Source organism: Homarus americanus, unplaced genomic scaffold, assembly GCF_018991925.1.
Source record: "Homarus americanus isolate GMGI-L3 unplaced genomic scaffold, GMGI_Hamer_2.0 scaffold13642, whole genome shotgun sequence".
In the NCBI taxonomy this organism is placed as follows: Eukaryota; Metazoa; Arthropoda; class Malacostraca; order Decapoda; family Nephropidae; genus Homarus; species Homarus americanus.
This window is the reverse complement of record NW_024724069.1, coordinates 149,554-175,000: the sequence shown is the minus strand read 5'-3', so window position 1 is coordinate 175,000 and position 25,447 is coordinate 149,554. Positions and strand designations below refer to the sequence as shown.

General features: G+C 41.0%; 1 protein-coding gene across 1 annotated transcript in view; it reads left to right on the top strand.

The window, feature by feature from the left end:
• LOC121864013 (multiple C2 and transmembrane domain-containing protein-like) overlaps window positions 1–25,447 on the top strand; it is a 140,374-nt gene that overhangs the window by 15,830 nt on the left and 99,097 nt on the right. Inside the window, 7 exon segments of the mRNA XM_042362887.1 lie at window positions 1,287–1,316; window positions 8,648–8,738; window positions 10,993–11,130; window positions 16,723–16,895; window positions 18,927–18,968; window positions 22,074–22,176; window positions 25,012–25,154. Of these exon segments, the coding sequence (XP_042218821.1) occupies window positions 1,287–1,316; window positions 8,648–8,738; window positions 10,993–11,130; window positions 16,723–16,895; window positions 18,927–18,968; window positions 22,074–22,176; window positions 25,012–25,154 (720 nt within the window).

Below are 25,447 nucleotides of genomic sequence, written 5' to 3'. Positions count from 1 at the left end.
AGTAGCGCAGAACAGCTCTCAGGTGCAGTAGCTCAGGGCCATGCTATTATCCTTGTCCTGAGAGTCGTAGTATACAGCCTCAGATGCAGTAGTCAAGGCCATATCCTATCCTGAGGTCGTGTAGTATACAGCTCTCAGGATGCAGTAGTCACAGGGCCATGCTATTATCCTTATCCTGAGAGTCGTGTAGTAGCGTAGAACAGCCTCAGGTGCAGTAGTCACAGGGGCCATGCTATTATCCTTATCCTGAGAGTCGTAGTAGCGTAGAACAGCTCTCAGGTGCAGTAGTCACAGGGCCACATTATCTTTATCCTGAGAGTCGTGTAGTAGCGTAGAACAGCTCTCAGGTGCAGTAGTCACAGGGCCATGCTATTATCCTTATCCTGAGAGTCGTGTAGTAGCGTAGAACAGCTCTCAGGTGCAGTAGTCACAGGGCCATGCTATTATCCTTATCCTGAGAGTCGTGTAGTAGCGTAGAACAGCTCTCAGGTGCAGTAGTCACAGGGCCATGCTATTATCCTTATCCTGAGAGTCGTGTAGTAGCGTAGAACAGCTCTCAGGTGCAGTAGTCACAGGGCCATGCTATTATCCTTATCCTGAGAGTCGTGTAGTAGCGTATAACAGCTCTCAGGTGCAGTAGTCACAGGGCCATACTGCCCCCTTACTGTCAGTTACAGTTCATCCCAGCGACAAACTCCAAATCCTCTTCCCTGGGAGAAGTATTTGAAGGTGGCGTCACACAGGGTTGTAAGCTGTAGCCTAAGGCCTTATTGAGTGAGTGATTGTGGTTGTATTTTCACACTTGAATTGTATTACTGATGTGTATTTTTGTTGTGATTGTTAGCTATTGTTTTTAGTTTTTATATATTGCTTTTCTTATTTTTTTCATATTTATCTATTTTATCCATTCCCTTTATATTATTTTCCCTACTATGTTAGAACCTTTCGGAAGTCTTAGCCTATAGCTTGTCAGAGGGGAGATGATGATGACACTAATAATAATAAGTAATAATAATAATAAGTAATAATAATAATAAGTAATAATAATAATTAATTGTAGTGGTAATAAGTAATATTCATAATGGTTCAAAACAATATATTCCTTTATATAATTCATAATAATTTTTTAGTAAGATCAGATATCAGATCAGATATCACGCCTATCCTGGAGTTTAAACACATTATAATATCACAACTTCAAACACCTGTTAATTTAGTCAGGTGTCTCCGGTATGTTGATATTTATTAACTTTGTCCTTTCATTCTTTTTTTTTTTTGTTATACAGAGAATGAAACAGATGGCAACGGGACTGAAGGTAAAGGTGTGTGTGTGTGTGTTTATCTAACCTAGCATCATGTGTAGTAATTTAACCTTGTGTTTGGTCTGTTGTTGTTCAGCTGTCTGTAGCCTCGCCCAGGAGATGTACACGAGGCTACTGTCGCTCTAGACTAGCCTTATAGTGGTCCAGTGATGCTCATCTGTCAGTAGCCTCGTCCAGGAAATGTACAACGAGGCTACTGTCGTTCTAAACTAGCCTTATAGTGGTCCAGTGATGCTCATCTGTCAGTAGCCTCGTCCAGAAGATGTACACGAGGCTACTGTCGCTGTAGAGTAGCCTAGTGGTGGTGCAGTGATGCTAATCTGTCAGTAGCCTCGTCCAGGAGATGTACAACGAGGCTACTTTCACTCTTGAGTAGCCTTATAGTGGTCCAGTGATGCTCAGCTGTCTGTGGCCTCACCCAGGTGATGAAAAGTTGCTAGTACACAGCTGTTAACATCCTAGTGATGTCATCGTGTCTTGTCCTTGGAAATAATCTACTACTACTACTACTACTACTACTAATAATAATAATAATAATAATAATAATAATAATAATAATAATAATAATAATAATAATAATAATACACCTTTTCACATATCCGTTGAGACATTGTTACATAACTATTTGACAAATTTCATAACCGAATGACAGAACACATATCGAATGACAATCTAAAATAACTGTTGGTGGTATGTCATTCTCCAAGTGTTACATTCTCAAACTATATGTAGACTGTCGGTTTATTGTTCACGGCTGTCAACTTCATAACTTATGTCAATCACTTCCGTTAGCATGAACGAACAGTTATTTTACATTTATTCGATGTGTGTTCTGTCATTAGGTTATGAAATTTGTCAAACAGTTATGTAACAATGTCTCAACGGATATGTGAAAAGGTGTAATAACACTAATAATAATAATGATAATAATAATAATAATAATAATCTCACAACGGTGCATCAACTACTAACTACACCACTAATGTTTATACTTACGGTATTTAGTTGCCATTTAAGTGATTTGTACCTAATTGATGAATTTCTTGCTATTAACTTACATTTTATGTTTTGTATCAGTAATTACCGTAATTGCCAAAAACACGATTCATCTACGGCTCTGAGGACTTTTATGGCGGTGTGTAATGGCCCGTCTCATCAACAGAAGTATTATATAAATGGGTTATTTACATCTGATTTATATTCAGATTCAGCCCCTGTAACTGTCCACTGGCTATGAGGTGACATAATAATAAAAATAATAATAATTAACGGTTTATTGAAAGAGCTTGGCAGCCAGAAGGCTGAAAATATACAGTTACATATTTGGGGAATGGGTTTCGAATTACAAATAATATACAAATAACATAAGTGACACAAATAAGACATATAATAACTAGATGGGGAAAAGCTCAAACTACAGTTCATTTCAACATAGTGACAGTGCAAGGAGTAGTGTTTACTGGGAGTGAATACACTGGTTTATTACAAGTTATTGATAATTTTTATGGGACTGGGCTGTTCATGCTTGTGGAGTGTGCGAACAGCAATTCTCGGACTAGGGATCTCAGGTGGTAGTAGGAGCCGGTGTCGGGGATGGTGTAGAAGCTTCTTACCAAATTTGCAGATGAGGTCGGGGTGATGGTCAGTGAGAGTCGAAAGAGTCAGTGTGTTGAGCGCTTCTTGATATGTGGAGTAGGAAGGGGAGAGAATAATCTTGCATGCCCTCTTTTGCACTTTTTCTAGGTGTTTACGTTGTGTGGCATTTAGGAGGAAGACCAGGTGGGGGAGGCATAGGTGAGCTTGGGAAGTATGAATGTTGTGTAAACACTGAGGAGCTTCGTGTGCAGGAACTCCGAGGGACTTGAGTCGGCGAGGAGGTGAGACGGAAACTGGAGGATTTGACAACTTCACTGACGTGTGGTTTCCAATTTAGTTTGTTGTCTATGGTGACGCCGAGGAGCTTCGTGGAATCTACAACCTGGAGTGTGTTCGGACCTAGAGTAATGGAAGGAGGTGGGACAATGTCGGAGGAGAGGTTGATGTGCATAACCATGGTCTTGGTATGGTTGATGGTGACATGGTTGTTGGTGGCCCAGTTTTGGAGACTGTTCAATAAATCCTGAAGGGCGGTATAGTTGGGAGCAGAATTGTTAACGCTGATCCCAATGGTGGAGTCGTCGACATATTTCCAGCGAGCAGGGGTTTCTCTTAGGGCATCATTGATGAGCATAAGGAAGCAGAGTGGTCCCATCTTGGTGCCTTGGGGGACGCCACAGGTGAGTGACTGAAAGGTGGAGACAGCCCCTCAGAAGCGTACAGCTTGGCGTCGGTCATTGAGGAAGTCTGTAAGCCATGGTATAAGACTTCTCCGAAGCCCGAGGTCAATAGCTTTGTTGATGATTATATTGTGGTCGACTAGGTCGAACGCTTTAGTGAAATCAATGAAGGCGACAGCTACAGACGTTTTTCGTTTCTCGAGATGGCGGTATATGTAATCGAGAAAGCTGACAAGACAGTGAGTGGTGGAGGAAGTTTTCATGTTGCCAAATTGCTGAGGGTCTACGACTCCTGCAACATCAGCATAAGCCCAGTCGAACACAAAACTTTCACAGATTAGGCTGGGTATTGGGGTGATTGCAATAGGTCGTAGCTGATTTAAGGATAAGGTGATAAGGTGTGCCCACAGGAAGCTGCGTCATACTATGCTGAGTAAAGGCATAAGTAGCTGGCTCCTGGCCACCTAAAGCGAGCAATAGTTTGATATCCTTGACTAGAGGAAGACGTTATTTGAGAGCCGCAGTGGATGGCTCCGTCTTCCCTCAAGGGAGAACGATGTAACTATTCCGTTCTCCCTCGATAGGTCACTACTCAGTCACTCACACCAACTAATATCGAACGGACGTTGATTCACGTTTATATACATAAACGCCGTCCCTTTCTCATCATACTCATAAATAGTGGAACTTACGGTTGATCTACACTCAGGAATTATATACATAATACTTTTCTAATAAAACAAGAAACTTCAATTGGGTTTCGTTATTAAGCCCAATATAATATATGTGAACCAACCTGGTTAATTGGGAATTAACCAACCGGTTCAGGTGTTTCATCCCTTAAATACCAAAGTGGTTATATAATTTTGGTGGTACTAACATCAAAAGACGTCAGAAACCGTTGAATGTGAGGACTAGTTTATGATGAACAGTTCGGACCAAAATTCTCTGGACACTTGGTAATATCTGACATCTACTTGTGGGTCATTGGTATATAATGCAATGCTTCTTACCTACACGACCCTGAAGTAGGTAATGCGACATATTGCCAACTGATCAGGGATTTTTTTCAGGAAAGACATTAAAACACATTACTTCACTCTTTAACAACAAAAGACGGTGGCACTAATGTTGAAATATAATTGAAAGTGTCTGTAACTGTTGAAATATATATAAAAAAAATATCAAGTGCTGAAATAGACGTTAAAGTGACAAATTTCGCTGTATGTTTCGGGTACGTGTGGTAACCGGAATTTCATTTGCATATCCAATCCCGAACGTCGTATTTCAGTGGTAAATGGAAAGGACAAAAGGCACATCACCTTTAATTAGTACGATTACTTGGGATTTGGCCTAAATATATGAATAGATTTCCTCAAAAAGCGAAGGGATGGGAATTTAGCGAGGCATCCTCACTTGTAAATGTTTACCCTGGAGGAATCATAGAAAACCAGGCTCTTATGGTGACACTTTAGGGCCAACTCATAAAAACTGGCCCATTCACTGTGCCTCCAACGCTCAATACACTCTACTCTGATGGTAGCTTTAGGTTCGTGTCTTTTTTATCGTTTGTGTTGATATTCAATTAATATTTGCTTCTTACGTCATTTGAAAAGTTTTAATATCTAATATCTTGTTCACTCGTGTCCCTTAGTACAGTAATAGCAACAAAGTGACTACGATAATTATAGCCTCGTATCAGTTATATTCCTAAAGGGGCTATTGATTCCCTAAGAAAGAGCATTCAACTCCTTTATCCATTAGTTCCTAAACAGATGAAACCAGTGTTACAAATGGTTTTTAATTCCTCAGCAATATTAGCTGCAGTGTGTGCTTCCTGCATCCTAATTGTCTCCAGTACCACCGACTTTAATTCCCATGTCGGCGAAATGAAGTGAGCTGTTACTGTGATGAATCCTTTTGTAGTTCTAGAGGTCCATATGTCTGTGGTCAGTGAGACAGCATTTGTGTTCTCCAACTCTTTCTTTACTCTTGTAACTTCCTGGTCGTAAATGTTGGGAAGGTGGGTTCTTGTTAATTCTCGCCGACTAGGGAGTTCATATCGTGGATCCAATACACTGACTAGACGTTTAAACGCTTTGTCATCCACCACTGAAAACGGATGTCGATCTTGGACGATCATTTGCATGACAATTTGGTCCAATTCTCTCTTCCTAGAAGAATCTACTTTGTAAGTTTTCTTCTTGTTGATTGTTTCAAGCAAAGTTGGTTGGTTGTCATAGGTTTATTTTTGCCTGATTTTTCTGCCAGCTCCAGCACACGTCCTTCTTGGAATTCTGCATACTGTTGGATGTTTGGTGCGTTTATGTTTTGTCAAGGATGAAGTGCTACCGCAGTATTTGAAGCTGGCTTTACAGACGACACAAACAACACTTCCTGGGTCATATTTGTTTTCATGCGAGTCCACATAGGGCTCGTCCTTGTTCTTTTAGACGCCATGAGAGAGAGAGACTCTCTCTTTCGTTTTGAACATTAAGCAAAACTTTCTCCATATTCATATAGTATAACTATACACTCCAGCTACAAAAAGAGGTACTAGTGTTGCACTAGAACCCATTTGCATCGAACCATCGACACCCACCCTCTGGGGCCTCTGACATAAATGATGAAAGGACTGGCAGTGGAGTGACTCAACTACGCATTCATGAGCGACTGAGCGCGAGGTTGGCCCTAGGCCGCTGCGCTGGCAGAGTACACTCGCACTGCCACTGTCCGTCACAACGGCTACGCTCCAGTGCGGTGCCACAGGGGAACAGGGTAAGGCGGTCGGCAACTCACTGTAGTGTTAGTGGAATCGCTTCATGGGAACCGGTTCCCAAATTGGAAACCGATTCTGAGGTAGTTAATCAGATACTGGGATCAGCAGTGACATAGCGAGTTTGCGGATGACACCAAAATAAGGCGGCAGATTTATTCAGGGCAGGATGCAAATGCATTACAAGGGGATTTAAATAAACTGCAGGAGTGGTCAGAATGGCAAATGAAATTCAACACCAGCAAGTGCAGCTGTGAAGGCGGATTGCCATTGGTGCTCCTACGATTTATTTTAAGTTTATCACCGAGTTTACGTGTAAGACGATCATTCTCTCCACTTGTAACTAAGGTATTGTACTCTCGGACATGGCGCGCCCCAAAGTCTTAAACTACTGAAACCTTTAGGTAAGTCTTAAGCTAGGCTTACCAGGGCTCCGCCCCCGGATAGAGGTTAGTTAAGGTTGTTTTGTTTGGTTAGATGACTCGTTTTCTCCCCCACCCTAAAACCTCGATTTCCCAGGCTCTCCCCCTTTATTGTGGGGGGGGGGGGGAGAGGCAAAAATTGGCAATTTCCGCCAAAAATGAAGGTCAGATTCGTTTAAAACAGACCAAAATACACCGGAAAAACATAGTGGTCAACCCCCAAGAACTCGAGTCCTAAAGTAAATATTTACCGTGATTTTTTTTATTGATGATAATCCTAAATATATTTTTTATAACTTTTTATTGATATTATTATAGTCATTAAATTATCTGTATACTGTCACCCACTGTACAGCCTTAATGACGGATTATTAATGAATAGTTGAAGTATAATAAAAAATAATTACTGAATGATATAATGAGATTATTTAAAGTCTCGGTATAATAAAATAATAATTCAAGGATATACGATAATTAGCTCATTATAGGAAAGAAATGTCATGTTGATAATTTTGTTGACGAGGCGACGACATAACAGGTGCAGGATAATTAGAGGGAATTTAATGAGGTACAGCTCTTAATATGATAAGACTGTAATCTGGCCTTTAGTTAAGAATTATTATATTATGAAATATTTGGGCTATCCGAGAGTAAAAGTAGCCCATCCTGATACTATGTAGCCAAGTATGTGTCTTGTCAGAGGAAAATGTTTTATGAAATTTCCAAAATGTTTTATCGCCTTTTATGTTGGTTGAGCGAATATTACTATTTCATAACATTGTCGTTCTCTTGGTTAAAGTTAGATTGGGTTTCTGGTTAATGTTTTTGACATTTTAACATTGTCATTCTGGTGGTTAAGGTTAGGTTTTTGGTTAGTGTTCCTATGCTATAACGTTGTTTTTTTATGGTTAGGTTATGTCAGGTTTTCTCTGGTTAATGTTCTGATATTATAACATTGCCGTATTCGTGGTTAAAGTTACGTATTCTTTGGTTAATGTTCCGATATCGTCACATATTGGCAAAGGGTTGTAAAATATCGGTAACTGGAGTATTTACAATTCTATTTGGTTAATGTTGTGGTATCGTAGTTGTAGCCTCTGACCTCACTATCACCACTCTAAAACATGGGTGCGGTGGTCTAGTGGATATAGAACTCTCTTTGTTTTGAGGATTGTTGGTTCGCGTTCAGGAGCCCCTAGTCGCCCTATTTGTGGATGGGTTCCTAACTTAACAGATGGGGAAAGGAAAGCGAGCGAGTACAGTGTTGATATACAGTAGTTTGCCTCGTCCCACGTATTACACAACCTTACTACTGTACTTATTAAATTGTCCCTTTAATAACTACTGTAATTTTTTATATTAGAACATTGTTGTAATTTCTGAAACCCTGTATTTTGTAACTATGAAAAAAAGTTTCTAATGTTGGTTACCGTAAATTCTAAACTTTCCTCGGCCCTCTGTATTTTTTAGAGATTATGTAGTTTGAAAATAAAACTTTGGTGAGTTTAGATGAAATTAGGGCAGGGCAGGGCAGGGCAGGCCAGGGCAGGCCAGGGCAGGGCAGGCCAGGGCAGGCCAGGGCAGGGCAGGGCAGGCCAGGCCAGGGCAGGGCAGGCCATATTAGTACAGTATTGTTGTAAGGGTTTGTGTAAGTTCCGGATTCTGTTCTGAGCATTAGTCTGTCTCCTTTGATCCTCTTTATGGAAACACTACAGCTTGTTCTTATTACCGCGGCAAATTAACCACTATGTTTACTCTCTGTTGCAGTTTAAAGACTAAAATCACCTGGTATCTGATTAATTCTATCAACAGATGTCCCGAAGACTGATGCTATTATATCTTGTGTTTCAGACTAAGTTCCAGCGCACTTTGAGTAAGGATAGCAAGATGACGCGGAGGAAAGATGTACTGATGGATGGAGTCAGAAGCAACTCGCATCCAGGCAAGTCTACCCTTAATTTCTTTTTATCGTTTTCTCTGATAGTTACGTTTTCTTTTCCGTTTTCACTGATTTACTTTTAAGTGGCCCTCTTGTTGTTTATATACGTTTTGTGTTTTCACTTAATATCCCTTCTGTTTTCTCTAGTCAAGTCTTCCTTCTTGTTTTCCGTTATTCTTAAGTCTCTCTCCAGTTCTGTTATCGTTTTGTCACGATTTGTTAAACCATTTCAGGCTTTTATTAATGTTCCACAAGACAAGTTTTTTTTTTCATTTTACACTGATGTTTTTTGTTCATTGTTCCACCAGTCAAGAGTTTGTTTATTGTTCCACTGATTTCTATTCTTCATTGTTCCATCAGCAAAGTTCTCATCTTCTTGTTAGGTGTTCATTTAAGGTCTCTACTTGTCCATTGTTCAATTAAGGTCTTCTTGTTCATCATGTTCATTTAAGCCATAAGGTTTCTTCTCATTGTTCATTTAAAGTCTCTTCTTTTTCATTGTTCACTCGAGGTCTCTTGTTCATTGTTCAGGTCACTATATAGAGTACAAACGTAAAGCACCTCCCCACGCCCTACCACCTCTCCCACGCCCTACCACCTCTCCCACGCCCTACCACCACCTCCTCCTCCACGCCCTACCTCCTCCTCCTCCCTCCTCCTCCTCCACGCCCTACCTCCTCCTCCGCCCTACCTCCTCCTCCTCCCGCCCTCCACCTCCTCCTCCCGCCCCACCACCTCCCCCACGCCTCCCTCCTCCTCCTCCTCCACGCCCTACCTCCCTCCTCCTCCACGCCCTACCACCTCCTCCTCCTCCACCCTACCTCCCACCTCCCCACGCCCCACATCCCCCACGCCCTACCACCTCCTCCTCCTCCTCCTCCTCCTCCTCCACGCCCTACCTCCTCCTCCTCCTCCTCCCGCCCTCCCTCCTCCTCCTCCATGCCCTACCTCCTCCTCCTCCCCGCCCTACCACCTCCTCCTCCTCCTCCACGCCCTACCTCTTCCTCCTCCCCCTCCTCACCCCACGCCCTCCACACCCCTCAAATATATAACGTGGGTGACTCGAAGTCGTGGACAATACTTGACTACTTGAGGGACGGTTGCCATGTTGAGAACTGAAATGTTGAGAAGTAAATAATGCGATTGTGTTTACGTTTGTTAATAATAATAATAATAATAATAATAATAATAATAGTAATAATAATAATAATAATAATATACAAATGACAATAGACATATTAATGGGTTAGTTTACTTAAGAATAAATATTACTGAAACAAGAAAGTGATATTACCTCTGGATGACTGTCTTCAAGTTCTCGCTGTAAAAAACTCGACCAAAGTCTTATGAGTCTTAAACTGAATAGTGAATTGAGGGTGAGAGAGCGGTGAGAGGAAGATAAGAGGAGGATGAGGAGAGAGAGTAGGAGGAGAATAGATAAAAAGGAAGAGAGGAAGGCGTGATAAACAAGGGAGGAGAGGAGAGAGTAAAGATTTAACCCCTAAGAGATTCTCAAAAATCCTAAAATATTTATATATTTTCATCTTAGCGGGAATAAAATTAGATATTTGGTTACAATAGTCTTGGTGAGATTAAGACGCCATTTTGATCACCAGTATGTGAGTCGTGAACCATTTAGATGCTCATTAATATCACCAAGTTTGTGTTTTGAGAATTGGTGATTGTATCGAATGCTAAGCGAGTCCGATACGTTCTCATATCACCAGTTAGGAGGTCGTGCTGGTGACTTGCCTTGTTTTGGTGACTACATATACCCTTTCCTGTCCTCTGTATTGGTGATTTTAGGGCTTTCGTGTGTATTTCTCATGACTGTAATGGTGATTGGAGGTGAATATTATATTACTGGTGATCATATTGGTGGTTCTAACACTCTTGGTGACTGTATCAACTGTGTTATGTCCCTTTGGTGAACCGTCTTGGTGATTTATGTATACCTTCCTCTCTGGTGACTGTAAATGTGTTCTTGCCTGGTGACTTAAACCCTCCCTTCCTGGTGACTTGTGTTTCTCCTTGGTAATCGTATCATAGTCTCCCTTCCTGTTTCTGGTGGTTGGTGATCGTGGTGCTGAAGACTCTCTCTCTCTCTCTCTCTCTCTGTGGTGACAATTATCTCCTTCCCAAGTAACCGCACCAAACCAATGTAATCCCCCTAAAAAAAAAAAAACATTCTCCCTTCCTTTCCCTTCCTGGTGATTGATTGCTTGCTTGGTGATCCTCCCCCTGATGATGATAACAGACGTGAGCGTCGACCGACAGGACAGCACGACGGACTACGCAGCGGATAACTCGTCAGCCGAACAATCGTCCACGGGCACACCTCTTACCATGTCCCCTAGGCGAGGTGTCCTGCTCGCCTCCCGTCACACCTCCCATGGTAACAACGCCACCTTCTCCTCCCACATAATGCGTTCTTGTAGTCATGCTTATTATTATTTTTTTTTTGGGGATGTTTTAGAGTAGTGTTTTATGGTGTTTTAGTGTAGTGTTTTAGTGTAGTGTTTTACGGTGTTTTAGAATAGTGTTTTAGAATAGTGTTTTATGGTGTTTTAGAGTAGTGTTTTATGGTGTTTTAGAGTAGTGTTTTATGGTAGTGTTTTATGGTGTTTTAGTGTCGTGTTTTATGGTCTTTTAGAGTAGTGTTTTATGGTCTTTTAGAGTAGTGTTTTATGGTCTTTTAGAGTAGTGTTTTATGGTGTTTTAGTGTAGTGTTTTATGGTCTTTTAGAGTAGCGTTTTGTGGTGTTTTAGAATAGTGTTTTATGGTGTTTTGTAGTGTTTCATGGTAGTGTTTTATGGTGTTTTATAGTGTTTTATGGTGTTTTAGGGTAGTGTTTTATGGTGTTTTAGAGTAGTGTTTTAGTGTAGTGTTTTATGGTGTTTTAGAGTAGTGTTTTAGTGTAGTGTTTTATGGTGTTTTGGTGTAGTGTTTTATGGTCTTTTAGAGTAGTGTTTTGTGGTGTTTTAGAATAGTGTTTTATGGTGTTTTGTAGTGTTTCATGGTAGTGTTTTATGGTGTTTTATAGTGTTTTATGGTGTTTTAGGGTAGTGTTTTATGGTGTTTTAGAGTAGTGTTTTATGGTCTTTTTAGAGAATATGTGTTTTATGTGTTTTAAGTAGTTTTATAGTGTTTTAAGTAGTATTTTAGTGTAGTGTTTTATGGTAGTTTGGTGTAGTATTTTGTTCTTTTTAGTGTTTTAGTGTAGTGTTATATGGTGTTTAGAGTAGTGTTTTAGTGTAGTGTTTTATGGTGTTTAGAGTAGTGTTTTATGGTGTTTTAGAGTAGTGTTTTAGAATAGTGTTTTATGGTGTTTTAGTGTAGTGTTTTATGGTGTTTTAGAGTAGTGTTTTAGTGTAGTGTTATATGGTGTTTTAGAGTAGTGTTTTAGTGTAGTGTTTTATGGTGTTTTAGAGTAGTGTTTTAGTGTAGTGTTTTATGGTGTTTTAGAGTAGTGTTTTACGGTGTTTTAGAATAGTTTTTTATGGTGTTTTGTAGTGTTTTATGGGAGTGTTTTATGGTGTTTTATAGTGTTTTATGGTGTTTTAGTGTAGTGTTTTATGGTCTTTTAGAGTAGTGTTTTATGGTGTTTTAGAATAGTGTTTTATGGTGTTTTAGAGTAGCTTTTAAAGTAGTTTTTACAGTGTTTGCGAGTGTTTTAAATTTACTGTGTTTTAGGGGACCGTTTTATGGTGTTTCAGAGTAGAGTTTTAAGGTGTTTTACTCTAGTGTTTTAAGAGGTTTGGTTACGTGTTCTAAGTAGAGTTCTAAAGTATTTTAGGGTGATTTAAAGTAGTGTTTTAGAGGAGTGTTTTAGAGTAACATTAGAGAAGTTTTTGTGTGTTTTAATGTAGTTTTTTGCATGTTGGTAGCTCTTTTTACATGCTTTAGATGTTTGTTTTACACGGTGTAAATTTCATGTGGTAAAGCTTTTTTTTCGTTTATTTTAAGGGTTTTAAATTAGAGCCTGTATTGATTTACATAATTATCCTTTATTTCTTTAAAGGGAGTTTTTTTTACGCCTTGTAGAATATTATTTGTAAATATTAAGGCTGTTATTTACACGTAGACTTAATTTACATTTAAGAGGAACTATTTTTCATATTAGGATCTTTTTTTACAGGTAACTAACCTTTTTTTTACGCTGTTTACAATACATTATCCCTTTTCCTCTTCCTCGTCAGTCTCGCCTCCTCCTTCCTCTTCCTCCTTCCTCTTCCTCTTCCTCCTCCTTCCTCTTCCTCCTCCTCCTTCCTCTTCCTCTCGACGCTATCAGCTTACAGTTAATGTACCTCACTGTACTTTGTTTTCAGCAGATGTAATACTTGTAAATCAGAAATGTACTCTTACTGTACTGTACTATTAAGGTGTACTTTTTTACAACCTGGTGTTTACGTATTCCTGTACTTTACTGTAACGTGGACCCTGTAAGTGTATGTTTATTTACTTGTTTTAATTTACAGTTGTGCAGTAAGTTTGTAGTTATAGGGTAAATTAAAAGGGAATTTACACGTTTATTGGGATAAATTTACACTTGTTTTAAGGTAAATTTACTTAAGTGGTTTAATTTACAGATTATATGGAGGTAATGTAAATTTGTATGTTTGGGTTATTTTACAGGTGTTTTGGAGTGAATTTACAAGCGTTAAAAATTTACAGGTGTTTTAGTTAATTTACAAGTGTTTTACGTAATTTACAGTTATTTACCGTGTATTCGAGTTAATTTACAGACGTAAAAATTTATTTACATGTGTTATACATAATTTACATGCGTTAGGGTAGATTTACAGATGTTTTACAATAAATTCACAGGTGTTGTAAAATATTTCAGTTTACAAATCATAATTAAAAACAACAAAAATTAATAAACCCTCGGAAAATAAATTAGATATATCATCATTTAATTAATAAGAGTGACGCTGAGTGGACCAATATTGCGTTAATGAGGGGCTGGTTGTGCTTCCGGCGATGGATGTTGAGAGACGCAGTGAGGTAAAAATTTCCCTCCTGTGGGAATAATCCTTTTCCGATTGGTCAGCAAGTCAGGTTAAGTAGGTAATGGTCTGACTAATGTAGGTAGGATATTTGGTACGATGTTTTAGCCCCTTGAGTACGATGTTTTAGCCCCTTGAGTACGATGTTTTAGCCCCTTGAGTATGATTGGGTCTGATTGGCTGTTCTAGACCACCCAGTCAATGTAAAGAAAGAACCATCTAAAAGAGAGGTCCTGATTGGCTGTTGCAGAGGAGTTAGCCCCGCCCACGTCACCAGTAGACTATAAAGGTCCCTCGCAGACCAGGTGTGCGGTAGATAGCGATATACCGCCCATCAGTAAGGACTTGAGCTCTGATGGTGAAGTATAACCTTGTGTTGGGTTTTGGTGGACGGTTGAGGGTGGCTTTGGTGTGGTTTAGGTTGGTTTTATCATGGTGACGGGGTTTTGGTTTAATTTTGTTTTTCGTGGGTTTTACTGCTATTGTTTGAGGTGTGTGTGTTAGAAAATGTTGCTTGTTTATTTGTTTTGATGGTATAATGTGTTTGTTTTTATGTGTTTTAAGAAACCATTGTTATTTTTGTGTTAAAAGATACACATTGTTGTTGTTTTTGTGTTGTGTGTTTGGAAGTTTGTTTGCTTGGTGGTGTTTTATTATGGTGTTTGTGTGAAATACTGAGGTGTTTTATTGTGTTTGTGAGACTATGTTAAACTGATGGTGGGTTCGTTTGGTTAATGTTTAGGAAAAGGTTATTACACACACACACACACACACACACACACACACACATCCCTGGCCACTCTAACCCACCAAAACACATCCCTGGCCACTGTAACCCACCAAAGCACATCCTTGGCCACTGTAACCCACTAAAACACATCCCCTGGCCACTCTAACCCACCAAAACACATCCCTGGCCACTGTAACCCACCAAAACACATCCTGGCCACTCTAACTGCCTAACACCCACCAAAACACATCCTTGGCCACTGTAACCCACCAAAACACATCCCTGGCCACGCTAACCCACTAAACACACATCTCCTGGCCACTCTAACCCACCAAAACACATCCTGGCCACTGTAACCCACTAAAACACATCCCTGGCCACGCTAACCCACTAAAACACATCCCCTGGCCACTGTAACCCACCAAAACACATCCTGGCTACTGTAAATCACCAAAACACATCCCCTGGTCACTGTAACCCACCAAAACACCTCCCCTGGCTACTGTAACCCACTTAAACACATCCCCTGGCCACTGTAACCCACCAAAACATTACTTCTGGCCACTGTAACCACCAAAACACATCCCTGGCCACTGTAACCCACCAAAACATCCCTGGCCACGCTAACCCAGTAAAACACACATCCTTGGCCATTGTAACGCAAAACACATTCGGCCACTATAACCCACCAAAACACATTCGGCCACTCTAGCCCACCAAACACATTCCTGGCCACTCTAGCCCACTAAAACACATCCTTGGCCACTGTAACCCACCAAAACACATCACCTGGCCACTGTAACCCATCAAAACACACCCCCTGGCCATTCTAACCCACCGAAACACATTCCTGGCCACTCTAACCCACCAAAACATCCCTGGCCACACTAACCCACTAAAACACATCCCTGGCCACAGTAACCCATCAAAACACATCCCTGGCCATTAGCACACCCTAAAACACATCCCAACCCCCTAAAACACATCCCTTGGTCACTCTTACCCACCAAAACACACCTCTAGCCACTGTAACCCACCAAAACACACCCCAACCCATTGTAACCCACCAAAACACACCCCAACCCATTGTAACCCACCAAAACACACTCCAACCCACTGTAACCACCAAAACACACCTTACCCACTGTAGCCCACCAAAACACACCTCCAACACACTGTAACCCACCAAAGCACACTCCAACACACTGTAACCCACCAAACACACTCTAACCCACTATAACACTTCCAACCCACCAAACACACTCCAACCTACCAAAACACACTCCAACCCACCAAAACACTCCAACCCACCAAAACACACTCCAACCCACCAAAACACACTCCAACCCACTGTAACCCACCAAAACACACTCCAACCCACTGTAGCCCCACCAAAACACACTCCAGCCCACTGTAACCCACCAAAACACACTCCAACCCACTGTAACCCACCAAAACACACTCCAACACACTGTAACCCACCAAAACACACTCCAACCCACTGTAACCCACCAAAACACACTCCAACACACTGTAACCCACCAAAACACAGATCACGGGGAATGAACGGGTCCTTTAATGCTCTTCCTCCGGGTTCACTAGAGCCAAGAGGAGGAGGAAAGTGGGGGAGGAAAAAGTTGTGTTGGGGTTAGGTTAGGGTTCATTCTTGTTGTGGTTCGTCTTTCCCTTAAATTGACAGACAGACAGACACAGATCGACAGATAATTAGATAGATAGATAGGTAGATAGATAGACAGATATTCAGCAAAATCACCATACAGGTTTACATAGAATCACCTTGTATATAGACAGTACTGTACTGCTTTACAATAGTCAACAGTACAGGTCTTCCAGTCGTCTCCTGTGTATGTAAGGGAAGTTTTCTCTCTTGTAAACCCTCAGCTCTTAAGTGTAAACCCTCAGCTCTTAAGTGTAAACCCTCAGCTCTTAAGTGTAAACCCCAGCTCTTAAGTGTAAACCCCAGCTCTTAAGTGTAAACCTAAACATCTAGTCTGGTATCCTTGATTTTGCTTACTTGCGATAATGTCTTAGTTTGTATTAAGTTGGATGAGTAATTATTTAGGATTTGTTAAGTAATTAGATGTGATTTGTTATGTGATTGATCTTTTATTTATTTATTTATTTGTTTGTTTTTAGTTCTATGAGATATAGATGGCGCCCTCAAGCCACAAGGACATGTAACACCTTAATACAGTTTTCATCTTAACATCTGTTCCTCCTCCTTCAGACACGTCCGGGGGAGGTACCTTTCCCGGGGGTGAGTCTGGGGACCAAGGTAGTGTCCCCAGCGGCGCCCATCTGTCCAGCCTCACGCCGCCCACGCCCGCCCGTTTCCGTCACAACAGCCAAGACGCTCGTTCCCATTCGCCAGAGAGCGAAACGTCGCATCAACAGAACCAGGTAAGGGAGGAAGGGAGGGAGGGTGGGTAGCTGTCTCCTGTGTTTGGGCCCAGTTGTGTTTTTATTTTTATTTTGGGGCCGTTTTTCTGTCGTTTTTATGGTATTGTGTAAATGTCGTTTTTGTCGTTTTTGTATTTTGGGGCTTTTTTGTCGTTTTTATATCAGGCTTAATGCTTTTTTTTTGCTTTTTTTAAGCTTTTGTGTTGTTAAATTGTCTATATTGCGTGATTTTAGTATTTTGAGGCCGATTTTAGGTCGTTTTTATGGCATTGTCAAGTTTAAATGTCTGTTTTTTCCTTTATTTTGGGGATGTGTTTGTATCGTTTTTAAGGCATAAATTGTTTGTTTCTTGAGACAGTATCTTATATATATTTTTTAGGGCTGTTTTACTGTCGTTTATTAAAGCTGATAACTTGTAGGCTTTTTTCTTTAACTTTTTTTACAGCTTTAATCTTGAATAACTCTTTGTCTCTTATAGTTTTGGTCATATATGTCTGAAGCCATTATGTAATCTTGGATGACTCTTGATCTCTTATAATTTTAGCCATATATGTCTGAAGCCATTGTGTAGTCCTGGATGACTCTTGATCTCTTCTAATTTTAGCCATATATGTCTGAAGCCATTGTGTAATCTTGAAGGAGTCTTGGTATCTCTTATGTCTGAAGCCATTATTTTTTTATATCATAACTTTTGGCTCTTTATTAAGCAACAAATATGTAAACAGAGTGAATATTTCTGGGGTGTCGTTGAAGTAACTTTTTTGTCGTGGTTATCGCTTTTTGGGGCTAAAACTTTGTATCGCTTTCTTAGTTATCTCGAAAAGTTGTGATAAAAAGTATAAGTATTTTTAGACGGAAAGTTTAATTGATCGTTAATGATGCAGTGTTGCCAAGAGTTTAAAAGGGCTTGTAATGCAGTGTTGCCAAGGGTTCAGGTTGATTCAGTATTGCCAACTTGTGTAATTTAATGTTGACTGGTGGAGATTATGGTTATGCAGTGTTGCCATCTTTTAGTGTTCAAGTTTATTAGACGTTGATAAGTTTAATGTCACTTTAAACTATGATCTTGCAGTGTTGTAAATTTTCCTCTGTAAGAGTTTTATTTACAAGTCTGCCTGACATGAGTGGTGTTTATTCCCAGCCATGTGTGTTACAAGGGGTATATATTGATAGCCCTGTCTGTCTGTCTGTATCTGTCCGTTCATCCGTCCGTTCGTCTGTTTATCAAATATAGTAATATAATAACAATATAATGCAGTAATATAAAGAGATAAATAAGTATAAAATTTTAAGTAATAATTATTAAGAAAATTATGGAGTTTAATCTCTTGCATTTAGGTGATAATTTTTAAAGGGAATTACCATGTCTATAGGAGTTAGTTAAGGTGATTATTTAAAGAGAATTATTGGGTTTGAGATGCTATTTTAGGTGATAATTTAAAAACCAGGGAATTACTGGGTTATTGAGGTACTGTTGTGGAAATGTGTTCCTATGACCCCTGTAGTAACCCGTGTCTCCAAACGGCATCGTCGCAGTAGTAGTGTCACTGTTTACGAATGAATGGGTATTGGTGGTGTAATGATGGACGTGATTGGTGGAGAGGTTTGCTATAGGTCATAGGTTGGCTGTTTGGAGACGAGGGTTACCACGGGGGGGGGGATAGGAACACATTTCTGCAGCTGTACCATTTTAGGTGATTTTAAGGAGAGAAGTTATTTAAAGTGATAATTCATCTAAAATATATACATTTGCCTCTGAGTTTAGGTAAAAAAGACCTTGTTTTAAGTTATAATTGGAAGTACGAGGACTTGATAGATTATATTAAGCTACTCCTTTAGGTGTATATTTAAGGGAAGGTAATTATTGGATTATTTTAAGGTGATCAATAAGGTGATAATTTTGGGAGGAATTATTAAATTATCGGAGTTACTCATGGTTGTTGTTCCACCGTTTCCTCCTCTTCTTCCTTCTGTTCCCCCACCTCCTGTTCCTCCTCCTCCTCCTCTTCCTCCTCCTCTTCCATTACTTAGGCTTCCAGCAGCGGAACGGTGTGTGAGGTCTGGTCTCAGGAGGTCAGTACTGGAGGTCAACCTTTTACCTCTCGCCTGTCAGCCACCCCACTTCCCTCGCCTGCCAGTTGCCCCTCACCTGTCAGCCGCCCCTTACCTGTCAGTCACCCCTTACCTGTCAGTCACCCCTTACCTGTCAGCCTTGTCACTAGTCAGCCACCCCTCACCTGTGAGCCTTCCCTTACCTGTCAGCCTTCCCTTATCTGTCAGCCTTCCCTTGCCTGTCAGCCTTCACCTTTCCTGTCAGCCTTCCCTTGCCTGTCAGCCGCCCCTTGCCTGTCAGCCGCCCTTGCCTGTCAGCCGCTGCCTGTCAGCCGCCCCTTGCCTGTCAGCCGCCCCCTTGCCTGTCAGCCGCCCCTGTCAGCCGCCCCTTGCCTGTCAGCTGCCCTTGCCTGTCAGCCGCCCCTTGCCTGTCAGTCGCCCTTAACTGTCAGCCTTCTGTCACTAGTCAGCCACCCCTTACCTGTCAGCCTTCCCTTACCTGCCAGCCGCCCCTTATTCTCCCTCCCTCCTACTACTAGTACTATTACCACCACCCTACCACACCCAAACCATCCTACCACACCATTCCACCACACCTACCACACCCTTACCACCATTCCACCACTACCCTACCACACCCTTACCACCATTCCTCCACTACCCTACCACACCCTTACCACCACTACCCTACCACACCCTTACCACCACTACCCTACCACTACCCTACCACACCCTTACCACCACTGCCCTACCACACCCCTACAACCATTCCAGTCCTCCACCACTACCACCACCAGTATGTAACATTGTGGTTGAGTAACAGTACACTAAGCTCTTCCATAGATGAGTCAGGACCCACCTGTAGAAGTTCTCGTCCCCAGCTGTAGTGATGACGACGACCACACACATACAGACTGGAAGGGCTTGTGTGTCCAGCATGTGTTTGGAGTTATTGTCATTTTTGTAATTCACTTAATGACGTGATTTTAAACATTGCATGATATTTCTTAACATGTTTGCAATAAACTGATGTGTGTGATTTCTTGTCGTCGTTATTGCAAGCTTTTTTTCCCATGCTAAGGTTGTTATTGCATACTGTATATATTGTTATTGTTGCAAGCTTTTTTTGATGCTAAGATGAAAGTTTAAACGTTTGTCTCTTGTTTTTGTTGCAAGTTTTTTCCCCATGTTGATTGGTGTTGCATATATTTGTATTTTTCAAAATGTTGCAAGCTTTTCTCCACAATGATACTTGCGCTTACATATGTATTTGTATACATATTTTTATAGTGTATTCTGTAAAGTATAATGCGTATTTTTTACAGGTATTTTTAACTAGTATGACCTAACTAGTTGCTAAGTTTTTAAAAGGACTAGTTAGTTTGTTAGATTAGTACATTAGTTCCCTCTATATGGTACAGCTCGATGGTACAGTGTTCATTGTACCACTTGAGGCGACCGGGGAAATAGTGTGCTAAAAGTGTGAGTGCTAAGAGTGACATACACAGAGGCAAGTGTGTGAGGTATATTATTTATAGTCAAATGAAGAGCAAAATTAATCGTAATATCATTTGAGAATCTGTCGTTTTTGTCGAATCTTAAGTGAATGAGTTTTAAAATTCTTATATTCTGGTTAAAGAATTAAATTGTAACTTACGATCTATTGAGAATTTATCTTTTTATCGTAAATTAAGTGAGCTAATTTGAGTTTTTTTCTCCATTAACTTAGAGATTTATCAATTTTGGTCCTAATGGTTGTGATTCTTAATTTAGTTGTTACTTAAGAATCATACACGACTGACTCTGGCACTCACTGGCACTCACTGGCACTCATAAGAAAGGACTTTGTCTTGTATGCAATAAATTTAAGACTTGGTGTAAATAGATTTTCTCTCTAATCTCTCGACTTTTCTCATTATTTCCTTTTTTCTTGTTTATCTTTGCTTTAATCTTTATTGTTTATTTCTCTTGTTTTTCTCTTTTCTTTCTCATTGTATTTTCTCATCTCTCTCTCTCTCTCTCTCTCTCTCTCTCTCAGAGCATCTGATAAGGCCAGCAGACTTGAAATTAGGATTAGCAGGAGCCAATCTTGATGGTCAAGTGACATCATTAAACCCTCCTGCAGATTAGGAGATTAGGTTGATGAAGCTTAATTGCCTTCCTTCTTTACTCTGATTATCCTCCATTCTTCTCCCTCCCTCTCTATTGTCTTTCCATTCTCATTTTCTCCCCCCCTCCTCCTCTTTCTCTTTCCATTTTTCTCCCTCCCTCCCTCTTGTCTTTCCATTCTCCTGTTCCTCACACCAGTTCAATAATCAGTTATGGCCTCTTGGATTTTGTCAGGGCACAGTGAGGGATAATCATCACGTATTTTGTGTCCTTATTGTACAGTGTAGAGGTAGGAGACTCCACTATCTTCACTACCAACCATAGTTATCTTCCATTTACCTGTTGTTTTCACTGATGAAGATCCCGTAGAGTCAGAATTATAGGTTCTCTGTGAGTAACTTAACTAAATATGGTGTTAAGTTTTGAAACCCGAGAGTTGTCTTTCTCCATTGAGTAAATAAACTATTGCACAACAGTTAGAATATCACTGTTATCTTTATACTGTTAAGACAGGGTACTATACATTATAAAGTATTGTGACAGACTTAAGTTAACCCTCCATGAGTTACAACACTGAATCTATCTATACCACCAATCAGTGTGATAGTTTGGCACTTCTTAACACTTGTCCATCTCGTCTCTTGAGTCTGTACTGTCACCTGTCATGTTTTAGCCTTCAATTTTTCATCTATTCTTGTCATTTTTTTGTCTTCTATCTTTATCTGTTTTCGTCTTTTATTTTCATTTATTCTATCTCTCTCTTTTATCTTCTATCATCATCTCCACTTTTTAGATAAGTTAACTGCATGTTACTTTTAATCCTGCCTACATGCAGAGACAAACCTCCAGCTGATCTTCCTCTTAGCTTCCCATGGATAACGTTAAGTACCTGATGTTACCAACTTACCAGTGCTGCTAAACCATATATATGACACATCAACCTTTTGTACATATTAATGACCTTTACCTGCGCACGTTACTGGCTCTCTTTGCTTGACCTGTGTTCTTCTGGGGCAGGACCCGTCCGTGCTGCGGCAGAGAGCTCTTCGCCAGCACTCCTTTTTCCAGCTTCACGTCCACCTCAAACGCGGGGAGAACCTGGTGGCTCGGGACGCCTGCGGTAAGCTCCTCCCCCAATACTCATCCTACCAATCAGGAGACACCGCGAGAGCAGGTAGTGACCAATCGTATGTTACCATGTGTGTTAAAAAAAGCTCCTACTGTGATCTAACGAATCAGCGTGCACCATACGAGTGCAGCATGGACCTTCTCTCACCTCTCTTTTTTTTTTTCATAACCAATCAAGGATGACTGACACCTCTTGGCCTGGCCTTTCACGTGGTTAGCAACAGCAACAACACCTCATAGCTCGTAGTGTAATAGATGCAGCCAGCTTGAGAGGATGCAGATGATAGACTAACAGTTATATATTTTACCTAGGCTACAAGTGGTTACCCCCCTTCTCTCTCTCTCTCTCTCTCTCTCTCTCCCTCTCCCTCTCCCTCTCCCTCTCTCTCTCTCTCTCTCTCTCTCTCTCTCTCTCTCTCTCTCTCTCTCTCTCTCTCTCTCCCTCTCTCTCTCTCTCTCCCTCTCTCTCTCCCTCTCCCTCTCCCTCCCTCCCTCTCTCCCTCCCCACTGCCTTCCAGCGCCTCGCTGTTTGCACGACAACAACAAGAAAAGCATTTTGGAATGACATAGTCTGCCTTGCTTAGAACACTTCAGGTGGTACTCTTGTGAGTGTTATTGTTGACCAGCTGTGGAAACCTTTCATGCTTGGTCTCGGAAAACCATTGAAGACATATTCTCACACCCACGATGCATGTGGACGATGGTACTGTACACAGGTCTTGGGAACACACCTGTTAAGCATTTCTTGACTCTTAATACACACACAGCTCACAACCTTCCTCGGATATTTCCACTGCGATGATTTTTTTGGTGTAGTGTAATGTAGGTCTTTTGGGGGCGTTATTGAAGGTCTGGAAACGTAGCGTAATGGTCTTATGGAAACACTTAGGGCATGTTGACTCGCTCACTTCGCATGTGGATGACTATGGGTGAAGGCAGACATAAGGTGGGTAACCAAGTGTGCATGTTAGGTAGGAGGTGGTGCTGTAAGTTGCGGGTTTCTCCAGGCGGGGATCACTTTCACCCATGAACAGGCCTTTGGTCAGTGAGCGTCCAACATTAAGAGACCTACTGTAGATAGACTGTATGTAGCTCGTGGCACCGCGTACCTGGGGCATCAGCTACCAGGGTTATGAAGCATCGTTCGCTAAATCCAACATCCAGTAATTCAAAATAATCTGAAAATTACTTAGTAAAATGTAACCAGACATCTAAAACACCCATGGAAAATAATTAAGATGAAAACTTTTAAATTTTAAATTGAATTACATTGAGTAAATTAAACCTGAACCTTCCATCGACTTAAAGAATCGTCTAAAAATTTATTATTATTTTCTAAGTGTTCATCAGACTATTTCACAGATCATCCTCTTCAACAATAATCATCCACACATACACGACACCCCAGCACTGTGTCCCCCCCCCCTCCCCTCCGTCCCAGGTGACACAGATACGAGGTGTCATGTGTGCACGAACCAAGATGCGACACACCACCTCAGATCATGTGTCTCAGTGCAGTCAAGATGGTCCTCCAGTGAATGTGTTTGAGGAGGACATTCTCAAGTTGAAGGACGAGTATTATAAAGGCTTCTTGGGGCTGGATATTAGGGTTTCTGGTTTTCTTTTTAAGGGAAGACTTGCCTGATTGATGCTGTTTTTTGCTTTATGATAATAATCAGGGTAATGACATCTTATTATTGATCTTAATATAGCGGTACACTTCAATAATAATAATTATTAATGATAATTATACAGTAATAATAATAATAGCAATGGCAATCAAGAATTCGAACCCCCCAAAAAAATTAAATAACAAAATATAATGAGACGTGGCAACAGTGTCGTAATAGTTGCCAAGCCATATTTTTGTTGTACCAAAATGTTCGATGTTGTACCATAATTAATATATATTCTTCATAGCAATAACACGTTTAGAAAGAATAACGCTAATTATGTCATATAACGAGTGGAAACTTTGCATGAAAATTAGCATAGAGAATTAATGAAAGGAATGCTATATTAGTGCACAACAATATACAAAGTTTTTTTACTAGAAGTGCAAGAAAATATAACCTTAAGCATGGTAGTTGATAATTATAAGTTATATTTTATAAAGTAAATTTGTAGTCTTTTAAAATTACCGTAAAACTACTATTAAATTTTTTTTGTATTTTAATGTTCCAATTCTTGTTTTAAATTGAAGGAATGGTATAAATTTGGATAATTTTCACAATTGTTTTTCTTCTATTTTATAAGAGTTTGGTAATTGAGCTAAACCCGCCTGAGGTGACATTGACCTTTGACCTAGGTCCTGTCACCCCCCACACCCCCCCCCAGCTTGAGATTTATAATAAGGTCATCTTTGTTGTCCCTTGTTGGTGACCTCTACTCTGCTCTCCCAGTTGTGTTCTTTCTCATTCATGACCTCTCGTTCATCCCCTCCCCCACGTCCCTCCCCCATTTTATGTACCCATATCTCTCTTATTGTGATTCCCCCCTCACCCTCTCTTCAATGCCCCCCCTCTCCTCCCTTCCCACCCCTTCATCCTATCTCTACCAATCAGCATAATTTAACATGTCTCCTCTTTTTCTCTCCCCTCCCCCACACACAACTCACGATCCCTCGGCTGTCGGGCTGGCTATCTGTCGGCTCCCTGGACTATTGGGCTGGCTATCTGTCGGCTCCCTGGACTATTGGGCTGGCTATCTGTCGGCTTCCTGGATCTATCGGGCTGGCAATCTATTGATCTATCGGGCTGACTGACGCTCTATCAACCCTCTGGAAACCCGGCCTATCGGTCTGTCGGGCGGATTTGGCGGTCGACAGGAACGAGTGATCCTTACGTCAAGTTCAAGGTGCAGGGGAAGTTGGTCCACAAGTCCAAGACGGTCTACAAGGACCTCAATCCTATCTGGGACGAGTCCTTCACGGTGGCTATTGAGGATCCTTTTGAACCAGTTGTTGTCAAGGTGAGCAAAGGGGAGGAGAAGGCTGAGGGGAGATAAGGAAATAGGAGTAGGGGAGTGGGAGGAAGGGGAAAATGGGAATAGGGTAGGGGGGAATGGGTGGTTGGGAAGGGAATGGTAGGAGGAAGGGTTTAATAAGAGGAAGGGAGATTAATAAGTTATATGGTAGGAGGGAGTGGAGATTGGTAGGGAAATGGTAGGAATGAAGGAAAAGGAATGTGAAAGGAGGGAAGGCAGGTAAGGAAGTGGAAGGGAGTTAGAGGCTGGAAGGGGAGGTAAGGAGAGGGAGGGGGAGG